The sequence below is a fragment of the Candida pseudojiufengensis genome, assembly GCF_024610245.1.
Source record: "Candida pseudojiufengensis strain CBS 10847 chromosome Unknown scaffold1, whole genome shotgun sequence".
NCBI lineage: Eukaryota > Fungi > Ascomycota > Pichiomycetes > Serinales > Debaryomycetaceae > Lodderomyces > Lodderomyces pseudojiufengensis.
Genome location: NW_026261530.1, coordinates 1028168 through 1049945, shown reverse-complemented (window position 1 = coordinate 1049945; position 21778 = coordinate 1028168). Strand labels below are relative to the sequence as shown.

At 28.1% G+C, this 21778-nt stretch overlaps 7 protein-coding genes across 7 annotated transcripts; 2 read left to right on the top strand and 5 right to left on the bottom strand. All coding sequences in view use genetic code 12, as the record gives it.

Moving 5' to 3' along the window:
* Positions 1 to 2616: 2616 nt before the first annotated feature.
* SRR1 (Srr1p) lies at positions 2617 to 3777 on the bottom strand (the record flags this gene model as incomplete). Its single annotated transcript, XM_051758384.1, has 1 exon — positions 2617 to 3777. One exon carries the CDS (start codon positions 3775 to 3777, stop codon positions 2617 to 2619), a length of 1161 nt encoding a protein of 386 aa, XP_051613948.1.
* A 2802-nt stretch (positions 3778 to 6579) lies between these two features.
* Positions 6580 to 7395, bottom strand: KGF55_003575 (class I SAM-dependent methyltransferase; the record flags this gene model as incomplete). The annotated part of the gene is made up of 1 exon (XM_051758383.1): positions 6580 to 7395. The coding sequence occupies one exon, from the start codon at positions 7393 to 7395 to the stop codon at positions 6580 to 6582; it is 816 nt and encodes a 271-aa protein (XP_051613947.1).
* A 1202-nt stretch (positions 7396 to 8597) lies between these two features.
* Positions 8598 to 10019, bottom strand: KGF55_003574 (uncharacterized protein; the record flags this gene model as incomplete). Its single annotated transcript, XM_051758382.1, has 1 exon — positions 8598 to 10019. The coding sequence occupies one exon, from the start codon at positions 10017 to 10019 to the stop codon at positions 8598 to 8600; it is 1422 nt and encodes a 473-aa protein (XP_051613946.1).
* Positions 10020 to 10758: 739 nt separating this feature from the next.
* CRG1 (Crg1p) lies at positions 10759 to 11568 on the top strand (the record flags this gene model as incomplete). The annotated part of the gene is made up of 1 exon (XM_051758381.1): positions 10759 to 11568. One exon carries the CDS (start codon positions 10759 to 10761, stop codon positions 11566 to 11568), a length of 810 nt encoding a protein of 269 aa, XP_051613945.1.
* A 62-nt stretch (positions 11569 to 11630) lies between these two features.
* Positions 11631 to 13091, top strand: KGF55_003572 (uncharacterized protein; the record flags this gene model as incomplete). Its single annotated transcript, XM_051758380.1, has 1 exon — positions 11631 to 13091. One exon carries the CDS (start codon positions 11631 to 11633, stop codon positions 13089 to 13091), a length of 1461 nt encoding a protein of 486 aa, XP_051613944.1.
* Positions 13092 to 14045: 954 nt separating this feature from the next.
* MED5 (Med5p) lies at positions 14046 to 16172 on the bottom strand (the record flags this gene model as incomplete). Its single annotated transcript, XM_051758379.1, has 1 exon — positions 14046 to 16172. One exon carries the CDS (start codon positions 16170 to 16172, stop codon positions 14046 to 14048), a length of 2127 nt encoding a protein of 708 aa, XP_051613943.1.
* A 120-nt stretch (positions 16173 to 16292) lies between these two features.
* On the bottom strand, positions 16293 to 17069 carry SDH2 (succinate dehydrogenase iron-sulfur protein subunit; the record flags this gene model as incomplete). The annotated part of the gene is made up of 1 exon (XM_051758378.1): positions 16293 to 17069. One exon carries the CDS (start codon positions 17067 to 17069, stop codon positions 16293 to 16295), a length of 777 nt encoding a protein of 258 aa, XP_051613942.1.
* Positions 17070 to 21778: the final 4709 nt, after the last annotated feature.

Genomic DNA, 21778 nt, shown 5'->3' with positions numbered 1-21778 from the left:
TTCTATTGAATGCATAATTTGTAAAAAGGTAATTTAAAATTTTATCAATAACATGTTCGTATTTAAAATGCTCTGACGATGAATATATAACGATAGTTCAACTAATTCAAATAGATATAGGTTTTTGCTTTTCTAAGAAAATACAACAATTTCGATACCAAAAAGTTGAATTAAGACATCCACTTTACAACGAATAATTTGAGTAAAGCTAAGCGCGGTATTAAGCTTTATAAAAGAAGTTAATAAGTTTGGTTTTCACAGGAAGTCAATGAAATCTAAGTTTAAACAATACTGTTGTTATCTTGAGAACCTATCAATGAAATCTAAGATCCGATCTAAGATCTAAACTTTTTTGTGTAACTAAATAATTTTGGTACCTGAAATTTAAATTTTTTTTTTTTTTTTTTATTTTTTTCTTTTTTTAATTGTTTTTTTAAAATTTGATTCAATTTTATAAATTGGTATCAAAAAATTTCATCATACAATCGTTATCCAAAGATTAGCTCAACTTCTTTCAATTTTGAAATTCCTTAAGTTCTGCATATCTGTTTCTCTGTGCTCATAGATAATCTTGATTCACTGTTAAAACAAAAAGAGTTAAAAAACCCGGAAACTATGGATTATGAAATGAGTTTGTCTTGATCAGACGAATCAAAAATAAATAATGGAATCAAAGTATTTTCGAAGGGGTAGAATACGTGTGAATCATTGCATGCATAAAGTAAAAAATTTTGAACTCAGATAATTATATCGTCTCGCAGTTTTGAAATTTATTTCATTGTTGTTGTCTATTAGACTAGTCCCAATCAAATCAATTTATTATTGCATTTATCTCGAGAAAAATAATTAAGATTTACAATTGAAAAAAAAGGTGATACTCTTGAAACGTTTTCTCAATTCTGTCACTCAATTTCTCCTATTCTGTTCCGCTGCTCTATCTCAAGATTTAATTGATTGAAAACTCTCGAGAACCATATAAGATTAAATCACGACGTTGCATTTCAACTGTAAAGTTATTTTTTTTCAGTTTCATTTCATTTCGTTAAATCTTGCAATCTTTTAAAATTTCATTTTGAATTAAACTTTAAACTTTAAACTTTAAAATTTTTAAATTTTTTATACTACTTGTAATCATTTTAATCTAAGGCGTTGGAATATATAGAAATTAATTCTCCTCAACTTTTCGATAAATCTAGTTGAACATCAAAAAGAGATAAGGAAATTGTTCACCTCAGGTACAAGTCATTAAAAAAATAAAAGAAAAATTCAAAGTCGGCTGTAAATAAAATCTCCTTACCTTAAATACCGAGTGTGTACCAAATATAATTGTATACTTACATTACAGAATTTAACAAATAATTTTCAAAACCCGTTTAGTTAGTTAATGTACAAGAGCTTAAAATTTGTTGATGAAATCGAGATTACGAAAAATTTGTAATTAATTAAATCCGCCTCTTTACTACTCTACTCTCCTCTACTCAATTTAATATATATGTGATTACACTAAAGCTACACCAGTACAAGATACTAGCTGATGAATTAAAACTTTATTAGACCTAGTTATCAACTATATTATACTAGCGATAATTTATGTAAGGGTTTTATAAAGATTATTTATTATTTATTTAGATCTTTTATATACAGTATCTTATTTTTTTTCTCCTTTTGAGTTTGTGTACTTTTTCTAAAACATTCTTTTTTAGTATTGGTATGTAAGTATTAGAACAATATTTTAACTTGGTAATGGTTTAGATGATTTACAAGAGGACTTGATCTAAAGCTAATCCAAGTTAAAGCTGTTAATATCTTTTCTTGGCTTTAAGGACTATTTTGGCCTGAATATTAGCTTAGTCATGAAGATAATGCCCACGTGAAGTACAATATCAAATTGAGAGATTACAAATGAGTTAATTGATACCGAGATGTTTTACGAAAATTTCGACCTATATTATGTTAATGTGGCTTATTGATTATTTTAAAAGGTTGATAAGAGATAAATGATCAGATCACCTGTTAATTATTCAAATTTCAAAACTTATTAGGTTTCTAAAATGTGTTACTTACATACTTATAAATTCTAAATATTACTCATACTTTGGTGTAACTTTCTCTCGTGAAAAAGCTTTGATTCGTTTTTTCTTTTAAGTACAAGTTTAATTTTTCTCGTGTTGTACAATTTGGTTCTTCTATTGTTAGTTTAATTAGACTATACGTTTTTAATGCATTAATTAAAAAAGTACTTATCACAAAAATTAAGTTATTGTTCTTTAACCCCAACCTATAATCTAATTGGATTTAATAGAAAACAAATTCAGACTATGAACCAAACTAAGAAACATACTTCTACAGATATCATTAAAACAAAATTTCAAATACATTAATAAATAATTCGTTAATAAAATACATAAATAATTCGTAAATTAAAATAAATAAATAAAATCTATAAAATCTTTCATAAAAATTAAAATAAAATAGCAAAGTGTCATCATCAAGATGAAATTAAATAGCATGAATTGAACTTGTGTATCATTTGAAAATTATAATGTGTAGTAATCGATCCGTGTAGATTATATGTTGTGATATCATGAATGAAATGCAATATGTTGTTCTTGAAATTTATTTAGTACAACTACAAGTTATCAAAGAACTTGAAGATGATGAAGATATATTACTCATTAAATCAGATTGAGTAATTGTAGAATTTGAACTAATTGAACTAATTGAACTTTTAGTTGAATCATTACCACCACTTGTTTGAAAATAATTATTAATATTATTTATATCATTTTTTTGTCTAAATTTCATTAAATTATCTATAATATTACTCATAAATTCTAATTTATAATTTAATGGTTTATTAAAAGTATAATCAATACCTAAATTTTGAAAAACTAGGAGATCTTGTGGTGAATTTCTTGTAGTTACTGCAATTAAACTTGTTTTATTAAATTTTTTATAATTTCTTATTATTTTGGCAATTTGAAAACCATTAAGTTTGGGCATTTCAATATCTATGAAAATTGAATCATATAAATTATCTTCTAACAATTGTGGAATTTTAGTTGAATCTTGAATTTGAGTTATATTTGATTTTGGATAAATTTTTGATAAAATTCTATTTAAAATTTTTAAATTTATTATATTATCATCAACTATTAGGAAGTTGTAGGTTGATAAATTGGGGAAATTTAATTTGAATTTAGTAGGTGAGGTGGAGTTTGTGGAGGTATTATTATTGGTGTTTGTTGGTGAAGGTGGGGTTGATAATTGTGGTGAGCTAGATCTTGATCTTGATTTTAATTGTTTTGGTATAGGTATAATATTTGATAAACTTAAATTCATATATTTTGATGGTAAATTTGGTTGATGTTGTTTGATGTTGTTTGGATCTTCTTGTTCTAAAGTTTCAAATGGTGTAATTGGTGAATAGAAAATTTCTTCATTCTGTGAGTTATTATTTAATTCATGTTGATGTTTTATATGATCTTGATGATTTATTATTGATATTTGATTAAAAGAATCTATTATATTATCTATATTTTCAGTTTTTGTTTCATCAAATTCAGTAGATTCTAAATCTTCTACATCATCTTCATCTTCTTCATTCTCTGAATGATCTGAATGGTATGAAGATTTTGATGATGTTGACATATCTAATGATAATTTTGGTTTTAGTGAAAAATAATCTTGTGTACTAGTGTTATTGGTAGATTGATTCATTTCTTTTATATTAATTGAAGGAGTAGTTGGTAATGACTTTGGTTGTAAAAAAGTCATTATGATATGTGGTTGTAAAAATATGATATATAAATTGGTTGTAAAAATTAAAGAATAGTGGATTATATAGTTTATTATATATAATAATATAATATTATAGCTATTATATAATAGAATACTACTTACTACTAACTAATAGAATAAAACATACCATTAATATATTTGATCCCGCCTTAATTTTTATTACTGCCTTTAACAATAAAGAATTCTATTTAATACTGAGTACATATAAAAGTAGTAGTACTGTATATAGCTACATGCAAGTGAAAGAAATTAGAATGTAATAAATAACATACTAATTCCTGTGTATTGACAATTTTGTATGGAAATATAGTTATAATATAGGAAACAAAATTACACAAACTTTATATATGTCAACAATTTACAATCAAAATTTCAGACAATAATAGTTTTTGACATAAAAGACAATAGACATAGTGACTAACGGGTATATCTAATTTATTACTGACTTTCCGAACTATTACAATTTCATTCGTAAGCTGAAAGAGATAAGCTTGATACTGAACAAGTTAGACCTTATCATGAAATCACCGGACTTCATGAATCACTAATTCAACTAATTTCCTTAGTAATATTTAATATAATAAATTTAAGGCAACAGGCGAGCATCACTAATATTCTTGTTAATAAATAATTTATTTTTTTCTTCTATCTCTTCCCTTTTCTCTCTCTAATTTTGCTTAAATTCTTAAAAGTTTAATAACTTAAGATTAATACTTTTCTATCATTGCCTTATGGTACTACAACACACTACGAATCTATTTAAGTTAATTTAGGTTCGACTTACTAAGTAAAGGTGCACGTTATCCGCACCAATTTTGGGGCATTTGGTTTCTTTAAATTTCTACCCGACTGAAGTAAAATCTTTTTTTTCTCTTTCTTTCGCGAGAGGTTCTTTCTAATTTTTTCCTTCTTTTTCTATCTACTCCGGCTATTAATTCGAACTAACTAACTCAGTCGTACGATTTTTTTTCTCGGGTAATGTCCAAGATTTCTCAGAATTTCTCTATTAATTTAAATTAATAAATCTAATTAACGTTTACGGTAATATCAAGATTATTCTTTGTTAAATTAATTTAGCCACATTCATTAGAACAAAGATAGAACGTTTATCCTTTAATTAACTCTTAAATCGATAATTATCCACGATTTAGCAAGTCAATGGAACTCATAATTAAACTTTTTCAAGTCCCTCATGCTATATTAAAAAAAATGGTTAATGGATAATAGAGTAAGATTTAGGAGGGTAGTACTAACTACTGACTATAAAGAAATCGTAAATCTAATTGAAAATACCACATTAGAACAATAAAAAACGTCAACATTTTCGACGGAGTTGTCTTGAAATGGACTTCCAATAACTAAAAAGCTTAATTATGACGATCTTTTTTAAATTTGACCTGCTCTTCTTTGTTTTAAATGAGTTTTTGATTTGTCTTGGAACTATTTTATTTTCGTAAAGCATGATGGTTTAATTATATTCTTGAAACGTTGTGGAAGATCTAAAAATTAAAGTTTGTTTTAAATCGGATCTCATAACTGAACTCCGTTTAAAATAAATCCTTTCATCTTTTTCTTATATGTGCGGATTTATCATCATACTTGACCCTAATTTTGTGTTTTGACATTCTACGGCTTGGTTTTGTTGACTTACCCCTGAAAATAACATGGAGTCCGTTTTGTTTTAAAATGGATTTCATTCCGTTTTGAAATTTACTATCCACACGGATTTAACTTAATTTTTACGAAATATTCTTTCAAAACTTTAATTCTCTATCTTAGACCATAAATAAAGTTTTTAGTTTTTTTCCATATACTAACCTTGCATCGTAAAAATAAATCTAATAGAACAATTGAATTTTGATTGGGGCTAGTTAATTTACAGCTGCATTAGCTTTCAAAGAGGCTGGTAATGTGTGGATGAGATTGATTAATGAATAAATCTTCTTCTCTGTGATTTATTAACAGGTCAACGCAGGGCCCTTATTCATAGTTTAAATTGCGCACGGCTTTATTATTCAAAAAAATGGAATGTTTAAGGGATAGTTATATTTTAAAAATTGATTGTAAAACAGCTTACCTGATCCATGAAAGGGCAGTTGAAAAATATCTTGCGTAGTGCTAAGAACTTATCCGAATATTTCACTATTACACACCTTTAAAAATGACATGATGTCGTTACTGAAAATTACTTGGTGCTATATTTTTTCGCACTTCGCGGTATCTTCGTTGCAAAAAGTTCGCGATCCGAAAAAAAGTATAAAACGGAATTGATAATCGGATTTATCGTAGAAATAAAACCTTAATTTTCAAGAATCTGTAAGTGATAGATTATATTAATGTATACATTGCGGTTTTGTAGTATAAAACAATAGATCTAGAAGGTCTTGATATTGACATCATTTATACTACATTTTTTTTCACGTTCTTAAAAACATGCGTTTAAAAAACAAGGACGTTTTGTTAAATCTGTTAAAATATGCATTAGCTTTACATTAAGTGGGTTGCTAAAACGGAATTGTATTATTGATATTCCATGATTAAGCAATGACTAGTAGGACAAGTTCTACTTCTCCTTTAACTTTGGAGAGAACAAATTGGGAAGACGAGGGTTAATCTTCAATTTTTTTGAGGTATTGAAATCTTGAAAATCAAGAAATATATTTGAAAGTATAAACATATAATAGTTAAATTTCATACTGAAAGAGTTATGTTGAACAACACCAATATTCTGTTAAAAGCTCATTATCTTTTCACTTAATTACTTCTGCCTTGGAAAGATCATTTTCGATAGACGATTTGAAAATTTGGAATACTAATTAAAGAATCATCATCTTCAACCCATTCAGGATATAATTTCATAACTTGTTTTTCAATTTCACCAGTTCTTCCAAAATCCAAAGGGTAAGCAATTTCATTTGAAGACTTAATTCTTTCTAAATTTATATCTGACCAAATTCTTTTATCTGTTTTCCTCCAAATTAAACTAGGGTCAATTGATATATCTTTTATCTTGTTCGCATCATATCCAGCTTTTAAAATTTTGGATTTTAAATTCCTACCTGCTCTTATATCTGATGATCTATTATTTCCAGTGATTACAATACTATAATGTTTTAAAATTTCATAATTTATTGGAGTTATAATTGTTGATTGTAAATCTGCATCTCTTAAACAAATAAATCCACCTGGTCTTACAACTCTTAATAATTCTTTTAAACCTCTTATTGGATCATCTAAATGTACAATAACTTGATTACAATATACTAAATCAAAACAATTATCAGGAAATGGAATTTTATAAATTGAACCTAATTGAAATTTAGCATTATCAACTTGTAAATTTTGTTTTAATTCATTACATGTATCAACTAATTGTTGAATTGGTTCAATTCCAACTACCGATCCTCCTTTAGTTAAATAATTTTTAGCAAAATCTAAAGTAATTGAACCTGGTCCACAACCAACATCTAACATTTTATAATTTTGTTGTAAATATGGTGTAATAAATTTTCCTGAATTTTCAACATTTCTATATGAATGAAATTTTGATTTTGATTCTTGATATCCATTGGAATAATACATTTGATCAATCATTTTGGATGATTTATGATCTTTTGAATATACATTGCTTGAAGTAAAATCAAGTATAGAAATATCAAAAAAAAAGGATCATTTCAAAATCTTGCATTTTTTGACTTTTCAAATTAAATATTCCACGACTTTAGTCCTATAACGATACTTAATGACTACTATATATTGATATAATGAGTCGACATTCTTAAACATTCTCAATTAACTTTTATAAAGATGAGAATAACATAAAGGTCAAGCTTCAAGTTTTAATAATTTTGGACCCTGTTTAAGTTTATTAACCGAAAATCACACAAAATTGAAAAAAGTTTAATCTTAATAAGCCTCAAGTCAGAGTAATTGACAGATTTTTTAAAGCGTTCGTGATGAGGGTGGTACGGTTTGCAGGATCAGGATCTCCGCTAGATTGACAGCATGATATATTCTAGTAATGAATGGTTTTGAAAATTATATTCAAACTATCAGGCGTTTTAAAATGAGAAATCAAGTATTTTTAGTTGCTCACAAACTAAAAAAAATCGAGAATATAAATGAGACTAACAATAATAGAACTTTAGATCATTTATAAACGTATATGTATACAATTTACCCAGATATTACGCGGGACCAAAATTTTCTTTTTCATTTCATCAAGTAAATGATAACTATTAGCATTTATTCTTGAAAAATGATAAATCAAAAAAAAAAAAAAAAAAAAAAAAAAAAGAAATAATTTTTTTTCTAGCCACAAAAATAAAGATCTGGAAAAAATTCCGCCTTGAAGCAAAATTAAAAGATCTTGACATATTATCAATTTGTGTTATATTAAATTGTCCTTTCATACTTACCAATAAATTTTTGAATCATATTAAATTGTCCTTTTAAGTACTAATGTTCTACTTTTGTTTCGTGAGAAAACTTGAGTATTTGTATAATAGTCAAGATTCAGCCAAACCCGATTAATACACTTAGTTTTCATACATTTTCATCCGATCCGTACCAGAAATAAAGCTTGTGTTCCATGTTGTTTTTAATTTTGAAAGTTAGACCTGTTTTTGTACAAACTGCAACTTAATGACTTGTTTCGTACGAACGGTAGTGTAGCAGCTGTCACTAATGGTAACAACAATGGTCCCTTAATTTAATCATCATTTACTTGAATTGGTGATACTAATTGGTTCATCAGTGGGAAATTTGTACCACTACCTTCAAATTTCTGTTTTTCGTCAATCAAAAAAGATCTTTAGGTATCTTATGGCCTGATTCTGTGGAGCTTCAGTTGTAAATTTATTCGCTGAATGATTACTTGTCGTAGACTTTGAGATATTATATGAGGGAGTATGATATGGTTTGCTTTGCTTTAAAATACCACCGAAATGTTCTTCGTCCATTTCGATATTTTCTATGACTTTTCTCTTTTTGTTGACTGGAGAATGACCTTTTAATGAATTAATTACTTCTTCTGTGACTGAGTCATCCAAATTGTACCGGCTATTAGTTGTATCGAATTTGGGAATAGGATCAATGGGTGTTGTAGTTTGGTTTTGTAAAGTTTCAGTAATAACGTTATTCGTTGAATGACTGCTTGTGTCACACGTTGGAGATTTAAGAACTGAAGTAACACGACATGAATCGTATTCCTTTGCGATATATGTAATAAATGGTTTGTCGTCTTCTTCAAATTCCAGTTCTTTCTCTTCTTTGACTTCTTTCTCTTCGTTGAGATTTGGATGATGATATGAGTCGTATTCCTTTGAGATATAAGCGATAAGTGGTTTATCGTCTTCATCGAGTTCCAATTCTTTCTCTTCTTTGACTTTTTTCTCTTCGTTGACTTCTAAATGATGATATGTATCGTATTTCTTTAAGATATGAGTGATAAGTGGTTTGTCGTCTTCATCGAATTCCAATTCGATCTCTTCTTTGACTTTTGTCTCTTCGTTGACTTTTGGAGAATGATCTTTTGATGATTTGATTACCTCTTTTGCAACTGAATCATCCAGACTAGACCTGCAATCAGTTATACTAAATTTCGGAACTGGATCAATGGATATTTGTTTCCGTGAAGCTTTAGTATTAAATTTATTCGCTGAATGACTATTTGTCTTAGATGTTGGTGATTTAAGAAATGAGGGAACACGACCTGAATCAAACTCCTTTGAGATATATGCAATAAGTGCTTTGTCGTCTTCGTTGAATTCCAATTCCTCTTCTTCTTCGACTTCTTCCTCTTCGCTGATATCTGGATGATGAATGTCTAATAATTTAAGTAGTTCTTCTGTCACTGCTCCATCCAAGTTGGACCTTAATTCAATTACTCCGAATTTGAGAAATGGATTGCCGGTTGTTGTAATTTGTTTCTGTGGAGATTTAGTTGTGGATTTATTCGCTGAATGACTACTTGTAGTAGTCTTAGACGTTGGGGATTTAAGAAATGAGGGAATACGATATGAATCGTATTCCTTTGAAATATAAGCGATAAGTGCTTTGTGGTCTTCGTCGAAGACCAATTCTTTCTCTTCTTTGACCTTTTTCTCTTTGTTGATATTTGGATGATGAATTTCTAATAATTTAAGTAGTTCTTCTGTTACTGCTCCATCCAGGTTGGTCCTCCTTTGGATTTTACCGAATTTGAGAAATGGATTCATGTTGAAATCAAGGGTTGGATAGTTGAAAAATTGTCTAATGATTTTCCTGGTAAAATGTGTATGGTTTAGAATTGATCTTTCGAAAATATTTAGAATTATTATTTTACAGAAAATACGCGTAATTGAAAACAATGCATAATCAATAAAATATCAATTTTCCCCTTCGAACTATAGAGTATTAGCCTTCAACTAAAGATCATTCTATTAATTGCCAAAACATACAGCTCAATTGAATAACACTTTCAACTTTATCACCTGGCAGCAATGGACTCAGAATTATCTTCAACGGTTCCAAGGGTAGACGCGTCATTTTTGTAACGCCATTCTGTTTGACTTCTTAGTAGACTTTTCAGAATATTGACAAATTCCCGTTCTTCATTCTTCTCTTCTATTTACACAAACTATTCAAGCGAATATGAAAGCAGTTAGATTCGTGAATAGTAAGTATCAAATTATTTCCTCTTCCAGGTCATTTGAAATGTATAAAATTTGGATGAGGTTGCTAGGCCCTATAGAAGTCAAGTAGGATGTTCCAGGGGTAGTCTTTGAAGATAAAACTGTTTGCTTAAGTATGTTTGTTGAATTCTGGCTAGTTCTTGATTCCCATGTAGTCAATTTCTAAATGAATCTATTTATAGATTATCGGACTTATTTCTCGGATTTAATTCGGTTAATCTACAGATCAGATTTATTCTTTAGATCTACTCGATTTAATATTTATCTAACTTAAATCTTTAAGATGGTTGAACAAGCTTATTATAAAAAGGGATATCAACAATCAGTATCAAATACTCATGCATGGAGAACAGTAGAAAATTCAGGAAAATTTATAACAGCAGTTTTGCAACCAGATTTTAAAGTATTAGATGCTGGATCTGGACCAGGAACAATTACAATTGATTTTGCAAAAAATTATTTAAATGATGGATCAATTGTGGGGATTGAACCAACTCAACAACTAATTGATGAAAGTAATGAATTAAAATTGAAACAAAATGTTAGTAATGCTAAATTTAAATTAGGATCAATTTATAATATTCCATTTCCAGATAATACATTTGATTTAGTATATTCTCATCAAGTAATTATACATTTAGAAGATCCAATCAAAGCATTAAAAGAATTAGAAAGAGTAACTAAACCAGGAGGATTTGTATGTGTAAAAGATGCTGATTTAGAAGCTACCGTTGTATCACCTAAAAAATATGAAATTTTGAAAGAATATAGTTTATTAAAAGCTAAAAATTCAGGTTCAACAGATCCAATTGCTGGTAGAAATTTAAGATCAAAAGCAATTCAAGCAGGATATGATCCAAATAATATTACTTCATCAATTTCTCAATGGTTACTTACTGATGATTTAAATGAGAAACAAAAATTTGCTGATATGTTTATCGGAAGAGTTAAAACATCAAATGAAGTTGCTTATACTGATGAACAAAAGAATGAAGAAATTAAAAATAAAGTGGTTGAAGCTTATAAAGAATGGGCTGAAGATGTAAATTCATTATTTTGTATAATAAATTTTGAAATAACTTATCAAAAATGAGAATATAATAAACGGCTTTACTTTTTTTCGTCAACCTCTAGTTTCACACTAACCACATCATTATGACTGAAGTTTCATCACCGTCAAGTAGAAAAGTAGATGATTTTCTAACAAGTTTATCTCAATTATCTCAAGAAAGATTAAAAGAAGATCGTCAAAGACAAAGAGAATTACAAAAAAATATTGATGAATTACAATCAAGACTGACAAATTATAAGAAGAGTGATAAATTCAATTCAACTCAATCGCTGTATAAATTGGATATTCAAGATTTAAAATTTAATAGAAATATTGATAAAGATGATAATGATGAGATAACTCCAAAACTACCTAAAAGGAGAGATGAAAATCCACCAACTTTACCTAAAAGGAAAAATGAAACACCACCATTACCCAAGAGGAAACCAGATTCATTTGGATTGCTACAGCCTATAGCTAGAAAGGAAGGAAAAGAGGTGAAACCAGACACGCCAAAGAAGCCAGAAAAACCAGGAAAACTGGAAAAGTTAGAGAGACCAAGATCAAACTTTAAACCAGGATCATTTCAAGAAATGGAACAAAGAATAAAGTCAAATAATTCAACTCCATTATTTGAAAACGTATTAAAATCAACAAATTTAGAACCAAAACAGCCACCAACCCCAAAACCAAAACCAAAGCCAAAACATTTAACAGAAGAACCAGAATTTCTAACTAAATTTCAACAATTAAAACAAACGTCAGATAAATTATCATCACCACCACCAATAAAACCAAAACCAAAACTGACAACCGAATCAATCGATTTTAAAAATGCATTAAAACCAGCAAAACCGCAACCACGGAAAATTTCAGAGACTTTAGAATTTCAAAAAAAATTAAAAGAAATTGGTGGAGATTCTTCAAATAATAAAAATACATTAAAAGCACCACCTAAAGTACAACCAAAATCATCTAAATTAAAATCGCAATACGAAGAAAAAGATTCGAAGGAGCTAAGAAACCAGTTACAAAAATTAGCAAATAAAAAATCAAAACAAATTACACCATCTAACTCTGATCAAACTTCGATAAAATCGGAATTAGAACAACCACCTACAAATTCAGATCAAATCAAATCTACTTTACCAAAAGTAAATGACTCAAAACTTTCAAAGAAACAACCTCCTTCAAAAACATTACAAAAATCATCATCAAATCTTGAAGAATCTTCATTCGAACATAAATTAGGTGCAATTCTATCGAGATCTCAAACTTTCCCACAATCAACATCAACCACATTAATTAAGAATACAAGTCCCAAAAATAAATCAACTTCAGAATTAACTCATCTAACAAAAACAAGAGCAAAAGGTCCTAAAAGAAAATTGCCTAAAAATATTCAAAATAAAGAAACCACGAAACCTATTCTGATAAACCCACCACCTCAAAATAAAGATAAAGAAATTCCAAAACAACCTATTCTGAAGAAACCACCACCAATTAAACAAAAACCAAAAGAAATAAAAGTTAAACCAAGAGTAACTAGTGAAGTATTTATATAAAGTTTTTTGTATTATATGAAAACAAGATACGGAAGAACTAAAAATCAATTAGTAAAATAGCAAATAAAAAATAAAAAATCAAAGTAAATTAACACCACCGGCATCGAACTTTTAGCAAGCGTCTATTATCATATCAAGTCTGAAATTCCGAATAACCAATCATTTAAAAACTCGGGCCCAATTAAATCATTAAAAGAAGATTAAAAACTATCAAAAAAAAAACATTCACATTTAAGATCCGTACAAGAATAATCATCAAATCTTGAATCTTCGTTTGAACATCAATTGATGCAATCTTATCAAAAGCTCACACTCCCTCTCAATCAAAATCAATCACAGCAACTGCAAATTCAAAATCAACCTCTGAATTAACTCATATAATTAAAATTAGAACAAAAGGTCCTACAAAAAGCCAAAATATGCGAAACGAAAAAATTACAATACGACCTATTCTGAAAAGACCACCACCAATTAGACAAAACCGAAAAGAAATTGAAGCTAAATCAAGAGTAACAAGTAATGTACTTATCGAAAGTGTTTTAAATTTCATAATTATCAATTACATAGAAAAATCAATCAGACAGTTCAACCAGACAATTACAGTACTTAGAGAAGTTTAATCATACTAATACAACACAGCGCATCGACACTATCACAATTCACATAAACATTGTAATAATTTTGTAACATAAACAAGAGCAAAAAGTCTGAAGAAAGAATTGCCTATAAATAACGAAATCACGAAACAATCTAATTTGGAGAAACCATTGGTGATATATTTATAAACTTTTATCGTATTTCAAAATTATCAATTTAATGGAATATGCAAAATAAAGAATTTACTAAACTTTTGAAAAACAGCCACCAATTAAACAAAAACCTAAGGTAAAAAAAATGAACCAAGAGTAACAAGTAATGTATTAATTTATGAGTAACAAGTAATGTATTTATATTCTATATTTCAAAATTATCAATTTCTTCTATAAATTTTTCGACCAATGTATTAACAGTATTATAATATAAATTAGTAACATTAATTGAATTTTTAATTTTAATAAAATAATATAAAAAGCAATCTATTTTTGAAGCTATTGAGAATTGTTTTTGTAATTGTTCACTTGTTGAAATTTTCATTTCTATATCTTCTTCATTAAAAAATTCATCTATTTCATCAACGTCTTTTTGATCATCGTTGAAAATTGATGAATAATGATTATCTATTGATGAAGTAAATGAAGATTCTTGTGGAGGAGCTTGTGATGATGGTATGTTATTTGTTAGTTGATTTTTCCAATATTCTTTATCATTTTCATTACTTATTGATTCAGAAACAACAAATGATATCAATACATTTATGAACAACTTAGACTCCTCAGTTATAAAAGCAGTTTGTTGAATTATATAATAAATAGTTTCTAATTTTTTATTTTTTAATAATTCAAATTTATTAAAATCATAAGTTTTAAAATTATCCCAAAAATTTATATTCTTATCAACCACTACATTAGTGTTATGATTTATTATTTCTTTTATTACATTTACAACATTACTATCAATTGAATCTATTTTAAATTGTAATTCATTACCATTTCTTTTTATCCATTTAATTAAGCAAACAGTTATTGGTAATAAAAACGTCTGTGACAAATAATCTAATCCATTATTTAACATTTGAAAAGATATACTTCCAATATCAGTTGCTAATATTGCTTGTTTATAAATTATTGGCATAAATTTATAAATTTGTTTTATATTTAAACTTTTAATTAAATCATCTGACAATCCTTCGTCTGCATTGAATAATGCGGTTATCCATTCAATAGTTAAATTGTTATAATTTGTTATAATTGTTTGTTCATCATTATCTAATTCTGGTAAATTATTTGTCAAATTATCAATTAATCTATAATAAAAATTATTTAAAAATGAAATTGTAAATGAATTTATTTCAAAATTTGATAAGTTGATTTGAAAGATTTCAATGATGTAGATGATGGTTAGTAAGCCAATACTACAATATGAATATAGCTCTTGAAATTCATCATCTGAATTGAAAGATTCAAAGTCGATATAATCTAGGAGTTTATATAATATGGAATAACCGCTTTGGAACAAAATGATGTTTATTAAATCTTTTGTGTTGATTAATGCAAGTAGCAAACGATTTAATTTATCAAATTGTTTGGTGGAGATGAAATCGTCAATTGAACTTAGGATTATGTGAGTATATTCCAATTGTGATGAACTTTGTATTAGTGATTGAAAAAATTTAAATAATTCATCATCAATTGAAAATTCTCCATCTTCGTTGATTAGTTCTTTTAATTTTTTGAGATTAGGTGGTGGTCTATTATCAATTGGTGGTTCTTCATTTAACAATTTTATGATGTTTGGCACTTTTTCTTGTTTAAAGTTCTCAACATTAAATAAATGATAGCCAGTGGTTATTGGAAACGACTCCATTAATTGTTGTGATACATCACCTGTACATAATGTTTTGAAATGTTTTAATATTTGTTCTGGGCTGGCTTGTAATTTGGTAAAGTCTTTGGTTAATTGATAAATATACATTTTTCTACGAACTTCATAAAAAGCATCAACTTTGATTAGCTTTAGTGAAATTTCTGAATGTTCTTGAGTGATGAGATTTAAGTCAGTGAGTTTTTGTAATTGTGAGTTTGTTAATAAGTGTTGAATTTTTAGGTTGTTAGAAAGTGTAAATATCTCAATTAAATCATCATCAACAAGATTGAATGTTCCAAATAACTGCAACACCACAGGATTTTCCAAATGAGTTTTAGCGAACTTTATAAAATTATCATAAACAAATTTATCTCCATTTGCTCCTATAAACTTCTGTAAATACCTATTTGGTTCATCAATACTCCTCAAAATATTCCAAAATTGTTCACTTTTTGATTTTGTTGTCAAAGACCAATCAATTATCAATTGAATTTGATGGTCATTTTTTGTGGTGCCTAGTACATTATATAGCTCCTCATCTGATGGAGAACATAAGGCCAGTAGTAATAGAAATGACTTCGTGGAGAGCCTCTCCTGTAGTAACTTCTCAAAGTTCATTAGAGTTGGTGATATTTTTTTTCTTCACAATTTTAAAATTATAAATACTTAATAGCATTTGTTGGACACTTTTCATTAGAGATTGTTGATATACTATTTTTCTTTTATTACTATAAATACTTAATCAAATGCTAATTGTTTTTTAATTTCCGCTATAGCTTTACCTGGATTTAAACCTTTTGGACAAGTTCTTGCACAATTCATAATTGTATGACATCTATATAAACTCATTGAATTTTGTAACATTGCTTTTCTTTCAGCAGTAGCTTGATCTCTTGAATCAATTAACCATCTATAAGCTTGCATTAATACTGCAGGACCTAAATATTGTTGTTGATTCCACCAATATGAAGGACATGAAGTTGAACAACATGCACATAATATACATTCATATAATCCATCTAATTTAGCTCTATCTTCAATACTTTGTAAATTTTCTCTACCATCAGCTGGATGATCATCTCTTTTTAAATAAGGTTGAATAGATTTATATTGTTTATAAAAATGAGTTAAATCTGGAACTAAATCTCTAACAACAAACATATGAGGTAATGGATAAACTTTTGTATCTTTTGAAGTATCTTGATCTATTCTACATAAACATGCTAAAGTATTTCTACCTCCAATATTCATTGCACATGATCCACATATACCTTCACGACATGATCTTCTAAATGTTAATGTTGCATCTTCTTCATTTTTAATCTTTAATAATGCATCTAATACCATAGGTCCACATTTATTTAAATCAACTTCATAAGTTTGCATTTTTGGTTGAACTTCTGGTGTATCAGGATTCCATCTATAAATTTGAAATTTTTTTAATCTTGGTTGTTTTTCTTCAACTACAGTTGCAAGAGATCTAATAGATCTGCGGAGAAGGTTTTGTCTAAACATATTGTGTTGTGTTGCTTGTTGTATAAGTGTAGTTGATTACTTCTCCATAAAATATTTTAATCTCCTTAACCACTCGCTTTAACTTTAAAATTTTCCCGGGTCATACATTTCTTTTGTTTACAAATTAAATTGATTTTATTGGTCTATTATCTATTCTTAGTGCGCGATTATGTTTTTAAGACATTGACAAAGAAAAAGATGACACTAGAAAAGTTAATGAGTATAGTATTTTAAGTAGGTATCTAGACTAGTGATAGCTACAGCATTACTCTAACCCTTGCATGGAGTTCTTCTCTACATTGGGATTCTAAAGAAAATTTTAATGTCGCAAATTATGCTATGTCTTGTCGCTGAAAAATTGCCCCAGAATTTTGAAAAAAAAAAAATTTTAGATCGTAAAATAAGAGGTGTTGCATAATGCATAAGGATTCATGGAAATCGATTCAGTTAAATTTGCCATGAATCGTTCTTTATTCTCACTTCATTCCTCTGGAATGTTCAAATGCTAGCTCCTCGCGTTTTACATATTCCGCTCAAACACGTACAAAAATAGCCATAATCATGACTCAAAGACAGTACATTCAAAAATGACTGCAAATATTTGTTACATATTTTTGCTACATGATCCAATGGTTTCTTGCTTTTTGACTCGAAGGTATAACCAATTGAACTCACGAAACCTATACTAAACTTTCTTGTGTTTTCGAAGCTTGCACGAATTAGATTTCAAAATCTACAATTTTAAGCTAATATTGATGCATATGTCAAACTACTGATGATCTCAAAAGACATGATAAACTAAAAAGACATGATAAACTAAAGACAATTTCCCCAAAAGAAGCTTGATGCTCTTCCTTTCAAAAAGAGCCAGGACAACAGTCAATACTTAATTTCAATCGTTATCTTTGTAGAGCTAATTTGCAACAAGATTCATTCATTTTTGTTTTTTTTTTTTTTTTTTTTCTCTCTACTATATTATTAAGCCATTCTATATAAATTATATACTAAACTATATAAGGTTATAGATCCACAAAATAAAAGCATGTTTCTGTTGAGGAAACTTTCAATTAATAATTAATATTAATATATCAATTATCAATTAAAAGGAAAAACCTCAACCATAAAAATTGGAATAATATTTGGATTTTTGTTACTCAAAAGATGAACCAAATTTAACACAAAAATAGTTTTATTATCAAAGCTGAAAATTGATTAGAATATGAATCATCTATTCGTACCGCATTGATCTAGTCCCATTTGCTCATCTTTTAAACACTTGAAGAATTACCAACAATAATCAGCATCAATTTTTCATCAGCTCATGAAAGATCTGATTGATATGTTTTGAATAATTCAAATTTATTGATGCCGCTTTAATTCATTTCTTGTTGATATGAAATCAAACTATTGTTATTACATTAATGCTTTGTATTGTCTGGGATTTTGATTTAAACAAATGCTAGTCATCATGGCAAACTATGCATTAGAATCTATTGAATATTCATTGACACATATGAGACTTCCCAATCAAAAACCACCTCAAATTAAAACTTTTGCATACTAATTATGGTGGTTAATTAACAAAAAATATTTGCTCGGTTAATAAACTTTAATTTGAGCCGCTCACTATTGTAGTAAGTTCGATTTTTTTTAAATTTCTTTTTTTTTTTTATTATTTTTTTAATTTATTCGCTTCAGATGATGTACTTTTTAACACATACTTCACTTAGCCAATCATTTTTTCTCTTCCATCTCATCGACGTAAGTTTTTAGATTATATTACTACAAGAATCAAGAATTCAAATTCATCCAATGCCGATAATTTTTTCCTCTCTTTTTTTCTTATAATCATGGTATGTTTTAAGTATGAACCTCGCTACGTAATTGAGTATAAACCTCGGTACATAAGGAAAACCAGAAGAACTTAGTGGCTTGAGTATGGTGGTTTGACAAGAAAGGACAACATTGATTGCACCTCAAGACCCGCGGGAGATGTAAAAGTTGTGAGAGTGTACATGAGTGCGAATACCTGGATTTTGAGGACAAGTTTGAGATGATAAATACTTACCTCGCACTAGTTCGACCAATTCCCAAGCAATTTTGAGCAGTTATTGGTTTAACTAAGCTTTGGGTGTCTCCTAAAAGTTTCTAAATCTTTCAAAACAGCAAGAGCTGTGGCATAGTGGCTGGTCTGATAGCGAATTTAGTCACTCGACCAAAATTTGAAACAGTTCCAATAGCTCAGCGGTTTAGAGTAGAAGATTGCAATATGCAGGTATCTTTTGGTCCCTGGTTCAAGTCCGGGTTGGAACTGAGCACTATAGCTTCTTTTTTGATGTTTTGGACTATAGGGTTGCATGAATTTCAATTTTTTCTTTTTTAAAAACTCATGGTTTTAAAACTGCTTAAATTCTCCTAATTCCAAAAGGTAGCAAATGAATAGCCCCTAACAGAGAAGTACGTGCATCTAAAAGTTCAAATAATGTATACTACATGTTGAGAAATTGCATTTGTAGTCGCAAGTGTAATGGATGATTCATGATTCAATCATTTTTTTTTTTGATTAAATTTTGATTTTGTGTAACTAATTTGAAACATATTTTAACATGACGCAAAATAAATCTTCAATCAGTCCTTTTGAATATTTTTGTCTCTGAAATTGTATTAAGTTTGCAATAGAACTAAAAGGGTAGTAATGACGAGAACTACAATTTAATTCAATTGCGTTTAAAGCATCATTCATCAAGCTCTTGAAGTTTATTCTTTCACTTCTTAGCATGTTAAAAAATTGCTCTAGATTAAAAATGAAACAGAAAAAAAATTTGTTGTCACAAAATCGTGAGTTTCAAGCCATGAAAAATTTTGCAAATAGCATTCATACTTTCGGTTTATAATAATTTATGGGTGACAGCTTCAAATGAATACATCAACCCCTTTTTATCACTCCTTTATTCCGTTATTCACATATTCTATCAAGGTCAATAAAGTAAATAGATTTTATATTTTCTTGCTTACGACAAATTTTTTAATAGGTCGGTCAAATCTTTTGCCAATTATCATGTTTAGTTCCAGCTAATTTTATGGTTACCTTACAAACAAATAAGCCTCCTTACCTTCAGTAAAAATATCATTTATTGTATTGTAATCAAATGTTTTTCATTATTTGAAACTAAAAGCCAAATTTCTCGTAGTAAATTCATCTTTTACTTTAATTTTCACTTGTTCAAGTAATTGGTATATTTTGAATCAGTAACACTTTCAGATTTCCTCCAATATCAATCCTAACTTCCATACATCAAACACTGCACCAATTCTAGTGTAATTTTTGTACACTTCCACATGTTAAGTTACCACGCCGAATTATTATCTTATTAATAAACCACTATCATTTTCATTTTATAGTACGCAGTTTATTATATCAGCACCATTTATGGATGTTTTGTGGTCACTAATATTTGGAAATCTTGTTTGTATTATCAACTAATCAGGTAAGTGACTGTCAGAACTTTAGAATCTATAACCGCCCTTAATAATATGTTACTTTTTTTTTTCTTTTCCAATACAATATTATAAAGATTCAAGATGTGTTTCAGAAAGGTAATACAAAGCAAAAGCTGCACATATTACATCCCTACTGGCTATTTTGGTAACATTCTCAATATTGGGAACTACATTTTCAGTAATTGGACCTTCTATTATTAAACTTAACTATAGATTGAAAAGCAATACTCTTCTAAGCTAAGTTTGTTCTTCCCTGTTCACCATATCAAAGAATAATTTAAGAGATGCCTCATTCTTAAAATTTAATCTATTTATACGGTTGTATTTGTAGTAATATGATGATTGTTGAACACATTTGATAAATCAGAATTAAAATCACCTTCGCATATATACTTTTACCTTATTTGAACAAATTTGAAGTGTTTTAATAATTTATTGAACAAGGCTAGACAAAAGGACGCCTGTGCAAAAATTTAGTATTTTTCAAATTTGAAAAATTTTTCAAAATAAATTTGGATGTGATAAGGCATGCTTTTTGTATGAAGAACAACTTTTGTTTGCACTTCATATAAAATGTTGCTTTTTGCTTTTAATTTATCTTTCCCCCATGTAAGACCTACCATGTTCTTTGTTCGTCCTATTTGCTGTTACTTTACCGAGTTTTTCATATAAATCTTACGGTATACATCTAGTCGTATTCACCATTTTTATTTATAGGTGAAGTTGTTCATCTTATTCTTTCACAGAAGTGCACAAATTTCGACCAACTTCTAAAAATTACTCTAAACTTTTGAGCAAGATATTTTCCCAAGGCTTACTAGTATAAAATAAAACTTTATTCACAAATTGACAAGTAAGACCAATTTTTACAACAATATTATACAATAATATACAAAAAAATGTTCAATTTGTAGACGAATTTGATAAGGAGATAAAAATAAGTATTGTTTAAATTCAAAAACTCACCACTCTTAAATTCTTTTATGATAAAATATTTATCAGTGTTATAGATTGAAAAGTTAATTGAATTATAAATTTAACCCTTATTTTTATACCATATTTGTACCAAATGAAGTAGGCACACGAGCTTTACTTATCGAGCATAAGCTTTTGCAACTTTTAATTGTATAAACTGGTCAAGGGAAGTAAGTTTCAATTCAGATATTGAGAGAGAAAAATATTAGGATATAAATTTTATTCATACCTAA